General features: G+C 44.8%; 1 protein-coding gene across 4 annotated transcripts in view; it reads right to left on the reverse strand.

Moving 5' to 3' along the window:
• Nucleotides 1-18,691, reverse strand: part of LOC136628243 (dehydrogenase/reductase SDR family member 4-like) — a 28,142-nt gene that overhangs the window by 9,107 nt on the left and 344 nt on the right. Inside the window, exons 1-4 of one of the 4 annotated variants that reach the window (XM_066603985.1) lie at nt 15,506-15,597; nt 9,607-9,745; nt 7,925-8,088; nt 6,474-6,651 (exon numbers count right to left, since the gene is read on the reverse strand). In XM_066603985.1, coding sequence (XP_066460082.1) covers nt 6,474-6,651; nt 7,925-8,088; nt 9,607-9,615 — 351 coding nt within the window. In that variant the 5' untranslated portion in view covers nt 9,616-9,745; nt 15,506-15,597. Of the gene's footprint in view, nt 1-6,473; nt 6,652-7,924; nt 8,089-9,606; nt 9,746-15,505; nt 15,632-18,691 lie in introns of those variants that run through there. The other 3 variants (XM_066603987.1, XM_066603986.1, XM_066603988.1) reach the window with 3 other exon arrangements.

Genomic DNA, 18,691 nt, shown 5'->3' on the forward strand with positions numbered 1-18,691 from the left:
GTAGACAGAATAAGGGACAAACAACAGCCTCCCAGTGCACACTACCAGAGCTGTTCTCAAGCAACCAATTCTCCCAGCTAGCAGAAATGGAGCGGTCATCCCACAACTCAGAAAGCGAAGAGCCGCTCAACAATGGCATGAACATTGAACCCCCCACATCACCGCAAATCGCTGACCTCTCCGCTTCGGATTCCAAGCTCCTCACTCAAAAAAAATGTTCAGAGAAGAACTTCAGACAGCGATGCAAGACATATCTAAACAGATCAACGAACTTGGCCAATGCACTAATGACCTCGAACACAAAACCGACGACGTAATAGATGCACTCGACCAAGAGAGGACAAGATGGGAAGACTATGCAGAAAGAGTGGAAACTCTCGAACTAAAATGCGAAGATCTCGAAAACTGGAGCAGGAGAGCAAACATCCGTATCCAGGGTCTACCAGAAACAGTCATCAACCTGAAAGAAGCGGCCACAAATCTGTTCGCCGCTCTCCTCCCCCAAGTGGCACATGAATCTTTCCGTATAGACAGAATACATCGGGCCCTTTCGAGACCAACTAATACCGATCTCCCAAGAGACACAATCTTAAAGCTGCACTATTCCAAAATGAGAGATCAACTACTGTTGGCGGCCCACAATCTAGACGCCCTGCCGGGGGTCCCCTCATCCGTTCAAATCTTCGCCGATATCGCACCATCCCCCCTGGCTAAACGGCGGACCCTGAGACCAGTCACCCTAGCTCTACAGCAAGCAAATATTAGATATCGCTGGAACTTTCCGTTTGCCCTTCTGGTCCGCATCAACCAAAGATCATACTCGGTCAGATCGTTGGAGGATGGTAAACGCATGCTGGAAGAAGAACACATCCCCTTCGTGAATGAAACGGCCAGGTCCCCCAGGCCACAACGACCAACCCGATCCTGGACGACGGTGGGGAATCCACGCCGCAGAGCGACCACCACAGAAAACTGATCCCCGAACGACAGACAGATGCATATCACCCACGTTTATTAGTTTAACACTGTTTGGGGGGGGGGCTGGGGACACCCCGGGCTCCCTTAGGGGAGGTCGGGGATGGCTCACGGCCTACTCACCCAACTTCTAGGTCTCCATGGACTTTACACTGTCAAACTAAGCCCTTTAAGGGCCACTTCAACAGCTTCACACGTTTGATACCCGACAATACAAGAGAATTTGTTAATGGCGGCGAAACGCCGAGTGACGACCGGCATTCGCAAGTGTTTGTCCGGGTGTGACCCTGTGCCAAATAGTCCGCACTAAAACGACCCACATGATATTAGACCTAGAGACACTATAGTGTCATATTTCAGGGTGTGGCTGGGGTCACATGCGGACGGACACAAGACACACTATTGGCAAAGTCATCCGAAATGTTAAAGTTGTAATGGTTCACTAGACATTAAGGCTAAGTTATGTTACTTCTGTTAATATTTAGCGATTTTATTGCACTGGGACGGGGCGGAGTGACTTGATGCCTACTCCCTACCAGACTCCGAGTATCACCCCTCTATAAAAGTAGAGGGACACACTCAGTTTGGGATTTCTGGGTCTTAGAACCCAAATTGGTTCACTTCTATAGTAATTGTTATATCATTTATACACAATGTTACACTACATATGGAAACCTATCTCCACACACTACGAACGAAATCTTCATTACCAAACGAGCCTCCAACGACCATATCAAAAACATAAAATTACTTGGCACCCTCTCCCCTACTCAAAATGGCCATCATAATTTCACATAATGTCAGAGGATTTAACTCCCCACTAAAAAGAAAGAAGGCATTTGCCCAATACCTTAAAATTAAAACCTGATGTCATATGCCTTCAGGAAACACACTTCTCCTCCTCCTCCACACCTAATTACTTGCACCCACAATACTCAAGATATTACTCCTCAGTAGCCGCCAAAAAACACCAAGGAGTCACGATCCTCATTCACAATTCCTTCCCCCTTGTTGTGGATAAAACAGAAATAGATCCCGAAGGCAGATTTATCATATTACAAGGCTTGATGCGGGAACAAAAAATGGTGATAGTAAACTCCTATGCACCAGTGAATAACCCTTACAAACTATTTACACTGATATCAAGACAACTCAAAGCGTTACCCAAAGCGTCCATCTATTGGATGGGTGACTTTAATATGATCACTTCACCCACTCTGGACCGCTCATCCCAAACTATGGATAAAGTTAGCCCTCCACAAAGAGCATCAATCTCAGCCACACTAAGAGAACTAGCATTGGCGGACTGCTGGAGAGAAGTCCATGGAACGAATAGACGATACACCTTCTACTCAGCCTCGCATAAATCATATTCCCGAATCGATTGGGCACTGATCTCAACTCACCTACTCCCCGCACTTGCCCAGTCAAGGCACATCCCATGCGCATGGTCAGACCATGATATAGTCCTCACACACCTCATAAGCTCACCACCCAAATCTATCCCCAGAAGATGGAGACTTAATGAATCGCTGTTAAAAGACCCTACAATGCTGGCCCAGATAACAGACAAATTAAACGAATACATAGCAATAAATGACAATGAGACCTCCACACCAGTCTGGATCTGGCTCGCGCACAAGGCCTTCATGCGAGGCCAAATATCCAAAATAGCCTCCATCAAGAAAAAAGAAAAAAAATCACAGGCCCTACAAGCCCTGAAAAGACGACTCGCACTACTTGAAATAGCTAACCAACAGCGCCCCAATATAGCCCTAACTAAAAATATAAGAGACAGAAAACTACAAATAAACCTATTATACACAACCCAGGCAGAAAAAGCACTTCACTGGACACAAGCAACCTATTTTAAATTAGCTAATAAACCAGATAAACTACTGGCAGCCCGCCTCAGAGCAAAGGAAAGAATTAACATAGTACACTCTATCAGAACAGAAAGTGGGACATGCACCTCCAACCCTGATAAAATTGCCAACACATTCTCCGACTTCTATAATAAATTATATAAATACAAGCCCCAGAAATCCCCCTCCGCCCCCCAGAAATACCTAGAAAACATTCGGCTCCCACAGACATCAGAACACCAAAATGAACACCTCAATCAACATATCACGGTAGAAGAAGTAGAAGATACTATCAAGACTCTAAAACCAGGGAAAACGCCGGGCCCGGATGGACTAACGGCCCTATATTATAAAAAATGCATCTCCACCCTCTCCCTCCCGTTAACACGCTTCTACAATATCATACTAGGAGAGCCAATTCCCGAGGAATTTTTAAAAGCGCACATAACGGTTATTCCCAAGCCCAACAAGGACCATACCTCCACTAAGAATTACAGACCCATATCTCTGTTAAACTTTGGCTAATATACTGGTTAAGATTTTATAGTCTAACGATTAAACTTCTTCCTGCCCGCCCTAATTAATAAAGACCAGGTAGGTTTTATACCGTCCTGACAAGCACCGGATAATATTAGAAAAGTTCTTAACTTAATACACATCTCAAAGTCACATAAATCCCCACAAGTAACACTGGCCCTGGACATTGAGAAGGCCTTTGATAGCCTCTCGTGGGACTACCTATTTGCAGTATTGAGAAAAGCAGGGATAAAGGGGAACTTTATTACAGCACTTCATACTCTTTACTTAACTTCCACTGCTGAACTAAAACTACCTTCGTCCACACTAAACAAAATAGAAGTACAAAGAGGAACTAGACAGGGCTGCCTATTGTCACCAGCCCTTTTCGCAATGGCGATGGAACCCCTAGCCCAGATGATTAGAATGAGCCCTAACATATCAGGGGTGAAAACAGGAGATAAAGAATATAAAATCACTCTCTTCGCGGATGATATTCTGCTCACTCTAACCAAACCACTCATCTCTCTTCCAAACTTGATAAAAATACTGGACTCCTTTGCAGAAGTCTCAGGACTGGTAGTCAACATGGACAAAACAGAAGCACTACTACACAACACCCTTACACACCTCCAGAAACTCCTAGAACTAAATTTTGGATTCAAGGCAAGCCCACACTACATTACCTACTTAGGTGTTAAATTAACTTCAAATATAGACGCATTATATAAATGGAATTATCCCCCCCTTATTTACTTCCCTAAAAGCAGACTTGAAGAAGTGGAGCCAGTCCACCATCTCGTGGATAGGCCGCATAAATTCGGTTAAGATGCATTTACTGCCGCGCCTCCTATATCCTTTCAGGTGCCTACCTATAAATATCCCCCCAAGAGAACTAGAGGATATGCAAAAAGCCATATTCCATTTCATCTGGGGAAACAAAAAACCCAGAATCAAACAGAAGGTAATGCACTACCATAAAAGAATAGGAGGACTATCGGTACCGAATCTAAAAAAAATATTACCTGGCAGCTCAAATAACACAAATTCCTTCCATGTTGGCAGGTTCAAAAAAAACGCTTATGGGTAAACATAGAGGCCTCTCTCATCAGACCGTTAGACCTGAGAACCATCTTCTGGGACAGAAAATGGAAACCCATAAATATACAACAGATAGCCCCACTAACACATCACCAATTCTTGATATGGAGAAAAAGCAGATTCAACCACAACCTGATATCCCCTATTTCACAGCTGACACCAGTGATCCCCAACCATGCATTCTCATTAAGCCTCCAGGAAGAAAATTTTAAATGGTGGCGTTCCAAACACATCACACTCCTTCACCACTTTACAACTCACAATAAAATTCTCTCCCCACAACAACTGGCTGAAAAATACTCGGTTCCAAAGGACCTATGGCTTGAGCTGCAACAAATACACAGCTTTATACGCTCCTTAATAAGCACGACCAGTCCACGGTCAAACCTCACGCCACTTGAAAGAATATGTCTAAGGTCACCACTCCAACCAGGCATAAATTTCCTCGCTTTACTCCAATATGAATAAACCACTAGCAGAAATAAAACTACCATTTATGCAACGCTGGGAATCAGACCTAGGTATCTCCATGTCCCTACCTCGCTGGCACCACTGCTGCACATTCATTGCCAAAGGGAGTCACCAAGTAACCCTTGCAGAATCAGCAGTAAAAATCCTACACAGAACACATCTAGTCCCCACAACAATCAACTTCTCCAAACTGCTTCAGAAGTTGCGACAGTCTGGGGACAATAGCGCACACCTGGTGGACCTGCCCCTTGGTCACTAGACTATGGAGAGAAGTAACTAAACTAATATCAAGAGTCCTAAAACAGGCTTTTCCCCTCGCACCATCTGTCTGTCTCCTGGCCGATAAACCTATAGGGTACAACAACCAACAGCATAAACTGTCACAACAGATTTGTATGGCGGCCAAAATACACATAGCCTCACAGTGGCTATCACCCAACCTCTCGTTGGAAACAATTAAAACTAGGGTATCTAGAATGATGCTTTATGAAAAATTGTCGGCCATGAAAGAAGACAACATGGACATATTTCTCAAGACATGGAAACTGGTGGCGGAATACCTAGATATACCGGGCCTGAATAGGCCACTTAGTGCATGAAATACCAAATGGAGAAGAAACTCCTATAAAATGCATTAATAAAGAAAAAATGGGACACCTTTTAAAACATAAAACTAAGTACAAAACAGACAATAGCTAAGAAAATAAAATTACATACCTATAAGAGCAAGAGGAGGGGGGAAAACCAGATGATTTAAAAAAAAAAAAAAAAAAAAAAAAAAACAGGCTCTCAACCAAAAACGCTAAACTTTGTGTGAAACATTACTTGCATTTTACCATTAAAGTTTGTTATACGTGTTAACTGTTTGATGCATAAACAATGTCTATATATGCCCCCTGCGAGGGGAACAATCTTTTTGTAACACAAGAAAATATGAAAACTCAATAAAATCCTTTTGAAACTAAAAAGGGCACAGATGCACATGATGAGAATATAAATGACTTTTCAGACCACATATAAAACACTGGGGCAGATTATATAATACCGTCTAATAGACATCGCAAACGTAGTGTTAAAATCTGTCAGATTGATCACAATGAAAATAGTTTAGCACGGTGTTAGCCAGTGGAGCAAAGTGTGATTGTCCTCAGTGAGAGAAACCAAGTCATCTTGTAGATACCTTTTAATGGTTAACAAAAACACATGATATTCTAGTGAGCTTTTGAACCTACTCAGGGTTCTTCCCCAGGCCTAATGGAACAGATCTACAGACGTATTTATATAAAACACATACACATGATCATATGCAAGGGAACAAACACAGTATGATTAATTTGCACTTGAAATGAATTCCAGAACAGGATGAGAGGGCACAGACATGATGTAATTAATAGCACTTAGAGAAATACCAGAAAGGGATGAGCAGAAGAGTTTCTCATATCTCATCATCTCCACTGCCGAAAAAAAATAAATAAAAAATAAAATCGCTTGGAAAATGGCGGCCCCCACCTGAGTTCTTTCAGAAGGAATGCATTACACACTTACGGTGTTCACTAGTTTTACTCGGTCTTCATTCTTCCCCACGTGACAGACTGTCCCTTCTACATCCAGACCTTCCATTTTCAGTTCTTGAACAGTCTGGTCCACATTTTGTTGCTTTCGGCTACTGACAAGAACCTTAGCACCATCCTGAGCAAGTCGTCGTGCAATAGCCAAGCCGATTCTGTAAAGGCGTTTGACATTACAAAGCTTTATACAAAACAGTCCAAATTAGTCTCATAGCATGCAACTAAGGGGGATTCAACATGACCAACCTCTGTTACTCCAAATAGCTCCCCATACATAGAAGATCATTGGCCAACTTTTATTTGTCGTATATATCCAGCTTTCTGGCCAGAAGGGCTACAGACTAATCCGTATAATGGAATAATGCTAGCAAATCTGCTTGCAGCCTACAGCCTGCCTACATTGGATTTGATGCGTCATCGATACCCATGTATAACCAATGCATCATCACACAGGCGTACGCAGTTTTGGTCTATGGTGTATGTATGTGTTTTTTATGCTTCTATTGCATCCGTATTCACTGCATTTTTCATGCACGGAAAGAAAACCTCAAGAAGGCCCAATTTATGTCACTTTTTCCCCCAACTGTCTCCTGTGATCCATCATCCTTTTATACTGCGCTTTTAATGCAAATTCACAGTGAAATCAAACTGTCATGTCTGTGTGTGAAATCACATAACCTCAAGCCCGGAACATTGTTGGAATGTCATTTTTTAGGTCGATATGGGGCCATATTTTACTAGGCATCGTCACCGAAGTAAAGATTTTCAGCTTTGTTGTTAACAAAAAAAAAAAAGCCTAAACAGGGAAGACAACGTCCCGAGCCGGCGAGTCAGAAGTGTGCTTAGGGCACTCGTCACTTTCTACCCCATTCGTCTTGACAGATTGTGCATAGTGCATCAGTAAGTAGGAGGAGACAATATCCAGAAGAACATGACACTTCCATCTGGAGGCAGCCTGACATTCAGGTGAGGAGACACAGCGCTCCTCCTGCTCCAGGCCAGCGGGCAGCACAGCGGGCATGTTCAATGCCACCTCCATTAACTCTTTAGGGGCATTGTGTGGATGATCCTATTCTAAATGTAAATGACAAAGGAACAACTAGATATTTCAAGGTGCTTTTACATGGAACACTTAGCATTCGGATCACTGCGATCCAGTGATAATCTTAATGATTATCGCTCAGTGTAAACGCGTGCACCAACTGGACGACGAGCGAGACCTCGTTCAGCTTCTGAATGCAAAACACTGAACAATGTATCATTCCGTGTAAACAGGCAGTCGTTCACTTATGAACAACTGCTTGCTTAATGTGAATGGAGGCGGAACGATCCCCGTCCCGCTCTGTCTCCGTTCACTAGCAATGACTGTTCCTGTGTAAAAATACCCTTAAACTGAATAATAAGTGTCATGCCAAACAGATAAATTACCCATCTGTGGACGCCGTCACCAAAGCCACTTTGCCTTCCAGTTTCCTGGGAGTCTGCAGTCCCCTTACACTCTGCATTGTGTAAGAACCTCCGCTGGTGGGTGACAAGGACAGCAAACGCCGGAGTGACAAGCGAAACATGGGAGAGAATAGTGGACTGCGCACCTACAGGAGAAGAGGAGGAAGAGTGCAAGATTAAAGCTCAAAGTGCAGAACCGTTCATATGTCTAGATGGACACAGCAAACATATTTAACCCTTCAAGTGCAATCTGGTGGAGTAGAGAACAAGTGTAGAAATGTGATTATTTTGGAGACATAACTTTAGCTTATCCCATAACCCAGAGAGATGCGGAATAGAATAGATTAATTCTGCTGGTAATTGCGCATCAAACTCTGCATTTAGGGTGCATTCACACAAAGCAGATTTGTCTGTGAATTTGCACTGTAATCCGTAACATATTTTGCACTACAGATTGTGGTGCGCATCCTCACCGTGTGGTGCAGATTATGATGTGGATCCACAGCTACAGGTCTACACCGATGGTTTGGATTCTGACACACCAAATCCGTTACGCGTGAACACACCCTCAGGCCACCGTCACATGTGGTGAAATCGCTGTGGACATTCTGCATCAGAATGCTTGTAGCATTTCCCCTGAAATCCACATCTAAATAGTGTGGATTTGGCCCCGTTTTAAGTTGTGGATCAGCTGTAGCATGTCGCCTACAGCAGGCCTGAGCCTTCTTTTAGGCTAGTGGCATAACTATGACTTCTGTGTGAGAGGCTCAGGCGTAACTAGCATCAGACAGCATGATATACGTGGACAATGCATATTCACATGCAGTGCATGTCCCATTTTTCAGTGAAACAGACAGGAATTAGACATGCCAAGAGTTTCTTCTTCCTAAAGTGGATCATGGGTCCGTGAGAAGAAATGTCCACGTATAGAGCCTTGTAGGCTATAATGAGGCCATGTGAGGTCTGTAGAATTACATGGACAGAAAATATAGCTGTCTGCTAGTTGCCTTATACTGCATCCAAAACACATGCGAGAGTCCATCCTTGGGCCAGTTTAATAAATGTAATATGGGCACATGTTTGCAGCCATATTAGGCTGCTTTCACATCTGCGTCCAGGGTTTCGCTTTCTTGCTCCATTCGTGAAGCAGAAAAGAGGAATCCCCGTGGCCAAACAGTTCCGACTGGATGGAACTAAACTGCGCTGGATGGACCCGCTAACTACAATGGAGTCTGCCCGCTTTCCACTCAGCTGCATGTATTTTCAGCTGGATCCGGAAATCCCACTGCAGATGTGAAACCACCCTTACGACTACAAATACCTGCCCAACTGTGCGAATAATAACCCAAGCAAAGAGCATCACATAGCGGCTGCAATGCAGGTATTTGCGTCATCCAAGTGTGATTTATCAGTAAGAGAAACCAAGTAATCTTGTAGATATGGTACCTTTTATTGGTTAACAAAAATACATGTTATAGCGAGCTTTCAAACCTACTTCAGGCATAGTGGAACAAATGTTATGTGTAGAGGGGGCAAAAGAATTACTTGGTTTCTCTTACTGAGAACAATCACATTTTACTCTACTGGTTAAACTCTTCTCATTTTGCATCAGCAGGCTCACAGGGAAGCTGAGATTCATAACTATACGAGAAAAATAAACTTACCTGATACATGGCGACAAATGCTGGTGGGTTCTGGTTTGTTCTAATACAGTGCTTGGCTGGTAATGCACATGCTTAGGCAAAGTCAGGAATGGACACAATGGAAAGAGGACAAATATATAGTCTTCCCTTAGGATACAACCTAGTGTCAACAAAAAATAAGACTGCCTTTTTGCCCGCCAGTCCTCAAACACCTGATCAGGTCACAGTGTGATCATATGAGCCATTACCAGGCGGTTTTATTATGCTTTTTATTAACTACAAAATCTCAAGAAATAAATCTGCAAATAAGCCTGTCCATTTAATTGCAGGTGATATAACAGTTGAGTAAGACCCCATTTACACTGATAGATGATCACTCAAAAAAAATTGCTCAAACGACAGTAGTTTGGGTGCTGATGACAGTCATGTTCATGTCTGGAGACCTAGGTGTGGGCGCCTCAATCCTACATGTGCTGTGTAGCGGCACACTGCCCCCTGCTGGTGTGATGGTCTTGGAAGGGGGGGGGGGGGGGGGGCGCATCGCATACAACAGTCGGTCACCCCTAGTAGTGGTACGAGGGACAATGACAGATCAGTGATATGCTCAGGACATCCTGCAGCCACATGTGTTACTCTCATGGCGGCTTCCAAGAGGCAGCCAGCAGGATAATGCTCGGCCGCACACACAAGGGGGTCACAGGAATGTATCCACAACATCGTCACACTTGTGTGGACTGCCCGGTCACCACGTTTATTGCTTGCCAATAGGACACGTCTGGGACACCAACTTCCACAGCCTACGAGTTTGATCTATGATCTAGAGCAGTGTTTCCCAAACTGTGCTCCGTAGAGCCCTTGGGGCTCCGCAAGAGGTTCTCAAGGGCTCCGACAGAGGGTCTAGGTCCCCGCTCAACTCACTGATATAGCAGTGTTCGGACAGGCTCTAGTGAGGAACAGGAACTACGGTGATATATCAATGCAGATCATGAGCCGGCTCCGGTCACGTGAACCGTGTTGCTATGCAACTGCAGGTCCTGTTTGTTCATTTCTTCACTCCAATCTGTCCGGACACTGCTGCAGCGGCAAGTAGAGCGGGGACCAATGGCGGGTTAGCAATAAGGGTCACCCATTACTACCCAGGGGCAGCAATAGGAGGTCACCAATATATGGCACGCTATTACTACTGGGGCCACTATTACTACTGGGGCCATTATTACTACTGGGGCCACCAATATAGGGGGCCACTATTACTACATGGGGTGTAGTAGTTGTTGAAGCAAAGCAGATGAGATTTTGAAAATCTCATCCACATGCTGTGAAACAAAATCTGCACCAAACCCGTGAGGATACTGACATGTGGTGCAGGATTTATTTCCGCAGGACGTTAATTTTAAATATAATGTATATCAATAGCCCATCCAGCGTTCCACCCTGTTTTTTTTTTAACAATGGAGGTAAAAAAAATCATATCTTGTGACAGGCAATTCCCCCTCACCCCTCCTTTGACCACAAGCCCTGTCCCGCTTTGGGGCTCCACTGGAAACTTTTGCTTCAAAAAGGGCTCCATTGCTAAAAACGTTTGGAAACCACTGATCTAGAGGCTCATTTGCAGCAAGTGTGGAGAGATATGCTGCAAGATACAGTACAGAACCTGTATGCCTCCATGCCCGTCTGTATCACATCTTGTATCCAAGCTATAAGCAGTACAGCAGGGTACTAGAGCCTCCATGCCCGTCTGTATCACATCTTGTATCCAAGCTATAAGCAGTACAACAGGGTACTAGAGCCTCCATGCATCACATCTTGTAACAAAGCTAGAGGTGATACAACTGGGTACTAGAACCTGGATGCCCGCCCATATCACAACTTGCATCCAAGCTAGAGGCGGTACAACAGGGCACTTGTTATGTGTGTGCAATACCAGGGCCCCAAGCCTCAACATGGACGCAAGGTGGCATTCACACAAACACCATAAACACACACAAAATGCACACTTAACACAAAGGTAGGACTGCGAATTGGTCTCAGGGGGCAGACATAACATATCCTTACTTTGACGGGACAACCACCACATGAAACCTGCCTACGAGCAGGGTGATCGTCCCGATAAGGACGCCCCATGTTGGAACCTAGAGACCTACATATTCCGGGATGGCAAACAATCCACAGCAGGACAGGACGCAGCTCATACAACAGGACTGTTCACACCCGATGTCTGGAAACCTACAAAAACACTGAACATGTCACTGTTCACACCAACATCCCAGGGACTTGCACACAAAATAGAACAGGACTGTTCATACACCTTGTCTGGAACCTGCACAGACCCAATGAACACAACCCTGTACACACACACACACACACACACACACACACACACACACACACACGTCCAGCCACCTGATGTATAACACAAAGCACAGAGTGGGATTAACAAGATAAAATGACCAGCATTTTCTGGCAAGAGGAGCTGGTATATATGTGCAGCAGACCAGATGGATTAGGTGGCGAATACCATACCCAGCTAACTCAATTAACCGCCATCTGTGAAGCTATGCTGCTGGAAATCCAAGTAGAACAACATATCCCAGCTGTACAACCTGACAGTACCTCCCCTTGAAAAAAAAAAAAAGGGGTCTGGACCTTTAACCCCTTAGTGACGGAGCTTTTTTGCTTTTTTCCATTTTTGTTTTTTCCTACTCCCTTTTAAAAAAATCATAGCTCCTTTATTTATCCATCGACGTCGCTGTATGAGAGCTTGTTTTTTGCGGGACGAGTTGTATTTTTCAATGGCACTATTTATTGTACCATATAATGTACTGAAAAATTTTTTAAAAATTCTTAGCGGAGAGAAATGGAAAAAAAAAACGACATTCCACCATCTTTCGGTGCGTCCTGTTTCTACGGCGCACAAACTGCAACAAAAACGACCTGATATTTTTATTCTATGGGTCAGTATGATTACTACAATACCAAACAGTTTTTTTTTTGCTGTAGTACTTGTTTGTTTTTTTTAAGATATTTAATTTTTTTCAATTTTCTGCGGTCATTTTGTGCGCGCAATAACTCTTTTATTTTTCTGTCGACGTAGTTGTGCAAGGACTCAATTTTTGCGGGATGTCCTGTAGTTTCCGATAGTATCAATTTGGAATACATACAACTTTTTGATCGCTTTTTATTGCATTTTTCTGGAAAACAGGGTAACTAAAAAAGTGTATTTCTGGCATTCATAATTTTTTTTTTCCGGACGACGTTCACCATGCAGGAAAAATAATGCACTACTTTGATAGATCGGGCTTTTACGGACGCGACGATACCAAATACATATTTTTATTTTATGATTTAGATTTTTTTAGTAATTGATATGGCAAAAGGGGGGTGATTTAAAAACTTTTTTTTTTTTTTTTTTTACAATTAAAAAAAAAACTTTATTGATCTTTTTTCTTACTTTACTTTGAAGTCCCCCTGGGGGACTTTAACATGCGATGCTTTGATCGCTCCTGCAGTATGACGTAATGCTATAGCATTACGTCATACTGCTTTTTTACAGGCAGTCTATCAAGCCACCCTGTCTGGATGGCTTGATAGGCAGTCTGCTAAGGCAGCCCTGGGGCCATTCATTAGGCCCCCGGCTGCCATGACACCTGCACAGCTCCCCCGATCTCACCGCGGGGGGGCCGTGCGGGGGCCCCCAAACAGCGTTCAGGGGATTTAAATGCCGCTGCCAGAATTGACAGCGGCATTTAAAGGGTTAATAGCCGCGATCGGCCGAGCGCGGCTATTGCCCACGGGTGTCAGCTGTAATAAACAGCTGACACCCGCGCTGTATGGAGGGAGATAGCGCCGCTACCTCCCTTCATACACGTCCTGCAGCAGCAGGACGTAGTTTTACGATAGCGCCGTCACTAAGGGGTTAAGGCCTAAAAAAAAAATATATATATATTTTAGCAGCTCCCCCAAACCACACTCGTGTCACAGGACAAATCCTACGGGCCTTATATCAGCGCATTAACAACATACAGGAGGGAGTAAACTATTGTGCACCTCTGAACAGGACCACTGCACCTTACAGAAATGGCCTCAGTCACAGTAGCCTGCAAAGAGAGTGCACTGCCCAGAGGGGAAAAAAAAAGGCAACCCTCTCTACTGACACGTCGTCACATGCAACTTATCCATATGGGACTAGTGCACGATGCATACATGTCAGGTAGCAGAAAATAAAGCACTGGTACATACCACAGCGGTCTGCAGCAAAAGGTCACGCTGGTCATTATGTCATGTCCGCCGGGCAAACCAAGGCACCACGCCTCAGCATGGGCCAGGGCGGCGTTCACACATTGCACACTAAAGTTAGGACTGCGTAATGAATTCATGGGCAGACATAACATATCCCTACACTAAGGAGACAACCACGACATGAAATCTGCCTGCAAGCAGGGTGATCGTCCCGATAAGGACATCCTGCGCTGGAACCTGGGGACCTACCTATTCGTAGATGGCAAACAATCCACAGCAGGACAGGATGCAGCTCACACCAACTCACAGAACAGGGCTGTTCACACCCGATGTCTGGAAACCTACACAGTCACGGAACATGTCGCTGTACACACCAACACACTAGGACTGTTAATACACTTTGTCTGACACCTGCACAGACCCAATGAACACAACATTGTTCACACACGTCTAGCTGCATTAAAAAAAAAAAAAAAAACATCACCTAACAACCGCTGTTCGTCTTCTCTGCAGGTTCCCGACACTCATTTGTAGTTTTCTCTCAGTGCTTCCTGGTCAGCGATTCAGAATCTCAGCTTCAAGGAAGCGCTGGCTGTGATTGACTGAGCCACAGCGCTCGAGAAACCAATCAGAGCCAGCACTTGATGAACCAATTACAGCCATAGCATATTGCATTGATTAGCTGTGATTGGTCCACTGAGCGCTTCCTGGAGGTGGGGAATTTGAACCTGCAATCCACGAAGCGATTACAGAAGACTCTAAGCGAGCCTGTCAGAGCTTCAGGGGAGACACGCGGGGAGCTGACAGCACCTGAAAGGTGATTTTTTTAAATGTATGCAGCTAGCATTCTCTGGCAAGAGAAGCTGGTATTTATGTGCAACAGAACAGGGGGATTGGCTGGCTGGAGAATACCACACCTAGCCAGCTCAATTACCCCACAGCTGAGGAGGTGTGCTGCTGGAAATCCAAGTAGTACAACATATCCCAGGCACACAACCTGACAGTACTAGAGCTTACATGTCCGTCTGTACACATCTTGTATCCAAGCTAGAGGCAGTACAACAGGGTACCAGAGCCTCTATTCTCTCCATATCACTTTGTGTATCCAAACTAGAGGTGGTACAACAGGGTACTAGAGCCTCCATGCCTGCCCATATCACATCTTGTATCCAAGCTAGAGGTGGTACAACAGGGTACTAGAACATCCGTGCCCACCCGTATCACATCTTGTATCCAAGCTAGAGGTGGTACAACAGGGTACTAGAACATCCGTGCCCACCCGTATCACATCCTGTATCCAAGCTAGAGGCAGTACAACAAGGTACTAGAACCTCCATGCCCACCCGTATCACATCTTGTATCCAAGCTAGGGGTAGCCCAACAGGGTACTAGAGCCTCCATGCCCACCAGTATCACATCTTGTATCAAAGCTAGAGGCGGTACAACAGGATACTAGAACCTCCCCACAAGGGGGCAGTTTCCAACAATATCACAAATATCAGCGTTACAATCACACAGAGAAAGTTTCACTCCAACAACTTCTAGGGGAGGGAGCTTTTGACAGTGTGAATGGTTACATGCATCCAGTATATATGACCCCTGTATACTAGAGAGCTCATGGGCAGCACATCTGCCGCTGTGCCAGGCTGTATGCAGCCAGTTCTCTCCCGCGCCATGCACTCACTCTGATCTCAGTATATGCGGGTGGAGGTGACCGCCGGTACTCAGCGTTCTACAGTCCGAACTCTCCTCTCCTTCCTGTTAGGGCTGACAGCTCCGCCTCCTCTGCAGAGCACGGTCTCCCTCTGCTGTCCAGCAGCTGTCACTGCAGTGTAAAAGCTCCTGGTTATTTATGAGTGCCTGACTTGTAGAGCGTGACGTGCTGTGGAAGAGGACTGTGTGGACATTATAGATTGGAGATGTTACTAAGCTACATCTGCTGACTAACTTTAAAACTAATTTCCATGAAACATTTTGGCACAGATCTAAAGGGATTGTCAATATTAATTTCCTGAGCAATACCAAAGCAAAACCCCTCATTTAGTAATATCAATTTCATGATACACTAAAGTGAATAGGAAAGAATGTACAGGGAGGCCGGGGCAGGACTACTTCTGGGACCCATAACCCTCTGTCACATAAGAGGACAACATTACTATAAGTAGTTGTGAGGCTCTATTGCAGTTAATGACGTACGGCCTATATAATGGGGTCTTCTATATGGACTTACTATTATTCCACTGCTTGTTTATACTAAAATAACAATAAATGGCAGAATTAAAAAAGTGGCCAATCGGCACCAATCAGGGTGTCTTGTCTCCATTCTGTCTGTTGCTAAGGAACAAGTGAGAAAATTATAAATGCCACAAAACAAAATACCTGTAAAAATTAAATATGCAGAATACATATTTTTGCCTGAGATTTGCTTTTTCCATCACTTGATGGATTCTCTTCTCCTGCGCTCTTATTGTTTCTCTCCCACTCATCAAGACTTTTTTGTAGGGCTTAAACAGATGGGCATGTTTTCGTGCAATATTAATAAGTGCGAAAAAAGATAGGACTTGCCCTATCTTTCTTACACCTAGCTATCACACGTGCGAGAAAGATAGGGCAGGACCTATCTTTCTGCTTTTTTTTCATATTGGCATGGAGTTTGAAAGGTTAAAAAAAAAAGATTTTTACCTAGTTCATGTGCAACTATGCTTCATAGCGACAAGTGTAGTTGCGCATACAACTGTGTGAAGAAGCCCTTAAAAAGAAGTCAGCCTGGTGATCATCTAGTCACTGCAGTGGGCTTCTCTAAACCACAGCTACCTGGTGGAAGAAGCTGTATCTGGTCCTACATTTCTCATGTAGTACTTCATGCTATCTGAACGCACAGACCAAAAAGTGTCACGTGCACCCAATACGCGCTGGATCCGTAACCTGCCGATCTCATACAAACGCACACCAAACAGTGTCAAGCAATACAGCCACCTGCAGTACGAAAAACATTGTCCCTAAATAACCTAACCCAGGAAAGGGACCTGCCCAAAATGCAAGTAATCCACCCTGAGAAAGGCAAACCTGGCCACATACCACAGCCACTAGCTGACCCTACGTGGGATGGGATAAAACCAACAAACAAGATGAAAAAGTATAACACTGCACTTAGCTTTAGAAGACACAGGCTAACAGGTCCTCCAGCTCCCATCTCTGACTGCAGCCAAAGCCAGGGAGAGACTGATCCACAATAGATACGGTACAAGGTATTGGTTCATATATTGGCAAAGACACTTAAGCCCACGAGCCAGCGACAAGGGTCCTCGTAATCTCGCAGGTCCCTACTCTCACAAGACAACTTACCCCAGGAGTCCTGCCAGCATTCGGGGTGATTGTTTCGATAGGGACCGCCCTATGCTGAAACCTAACTCACCCTAGAGGGTAAACGATCCAAGCAGCGCAGGACACAGTTCAAACCAACACACCAGGGAATGCATCCCACACAGAACAGGACTGTTCATAGACCATGTTCGGCAACCTGCTCAGACCCACAGAACACATCACTACACACCATGCTAAGAAACATGCATGAATGCAAACACAAGGGAATTGGTAAACCAGCATCATCTAGCCAGAGGGGCTGGTATTTATATGCAGCAGACCAGTGGGGATTGGCTGGCTGGAGAACTCCACACGCAGCCAGCTCAATTACCCCACACCTGTGAAGGTGTGTTCCTAGAAACCCGTAGAACAATAGGTCCCAGCAGCACAACCTAACAAAAAGGAAGGACTTCCTCTCTATGTGGTCTGTATGCCCAAATAGAGTGTATGGAAAGTGCTTTCCTCATGAAACAACCCGTTTACAGAGCACACTTCACCTTAAGACTGGGTTCGCACGGGCCAGATTTCCAGCGGAATTCTCACAAATTGGCCGCACCAAAAATCCGCAAGAACTTTGCTGGAAAACCGCAGCTGCGGGTTTTGGAGCGGCTGCGCCGCATGCATTTCCACTGCGGCTGTACTTCCCCATAGAGAGGAGAGAGGCCGCTGCAGAAAAAGAAAATTGACATGCTGCGTCTTTCATTTCCGCGCCGCATCGCCATTTCTGCACGGTTTGGACGCAACGGATTGGCTGCAGCGAGTGGATGAGCCGCGGGCGGAATTTCCGTGCGAACAATCTGCCTGGAAATTCCACAGCAAATCCGTCCCATGTGAACCCAGCCTAAGACTCTTTAATTAATACATCCACAAGGTGCCCTGCTAAAGGGAAGCTGGTGGGGGCGCCAGTATTCAGTAAAATAGTTTTTCAATATTTTGACTAGGGGACCAGTGGGTTCATGTGAAGAAATACAAGTGGGATTTCTTTCCCATACAGTCCTGGATCAAATATATGCTGGGGGGGGGGGGGGGGGTAGCTACATCATGAACGGGGGGAAAATCCCGGGAGTGACCCTTTAAGTTTTGTGATACTATGTATTTGGGTGTTCCTGTTGCTTTGTGTTGCTTTTCTCTTCGTTTGTCTTGAATACTTTTCTGAGCACTGCTTTCCTTATTTACCATGTTACCTTATCAGTTTTCGGCTAGTTCAAGGTCAGTAAGGAGCTCCAAGATGCTCTGATTTGCCTACCGCCTCCGGAATATCTTGAATGCGCAGGAGGCTGTTTACTTTGTGCAGGTCTCCTACATTGAGGAGGGTATAAGAGACACTAAAGTAAGGAGATCTGTGTGGTGGAGTGGTTCTAACAATAGAAGTATATTAGAGAATTGTCCAAGGTACAGTCTTAGGGTAACTAACGGTGCATTTGGGCTCTAACTATCATTCAGCGCCTTCCCAGAAGTATGTTAGGTAAGACTTATGGACTTGTGTTTGTTAACTCTGTAACTCCTG

The sequence above is a fragment of the Eleutherodactylus coqui genome, chromosome 5 (assembly GCF_035609145.1).
Source record: "Eleutherodactylus coqui strain aEleCoq1 chromosome 5, aEleCoq1.hap1, whole genome shotgun sequence".
Taxonomy (NCBI): Eukaryota; Metazoa; Chordata; class Amphibia; order Anura; family Eleutherodactylidae; genus Eleutherodactylus; species Eleutherodactylus coqui.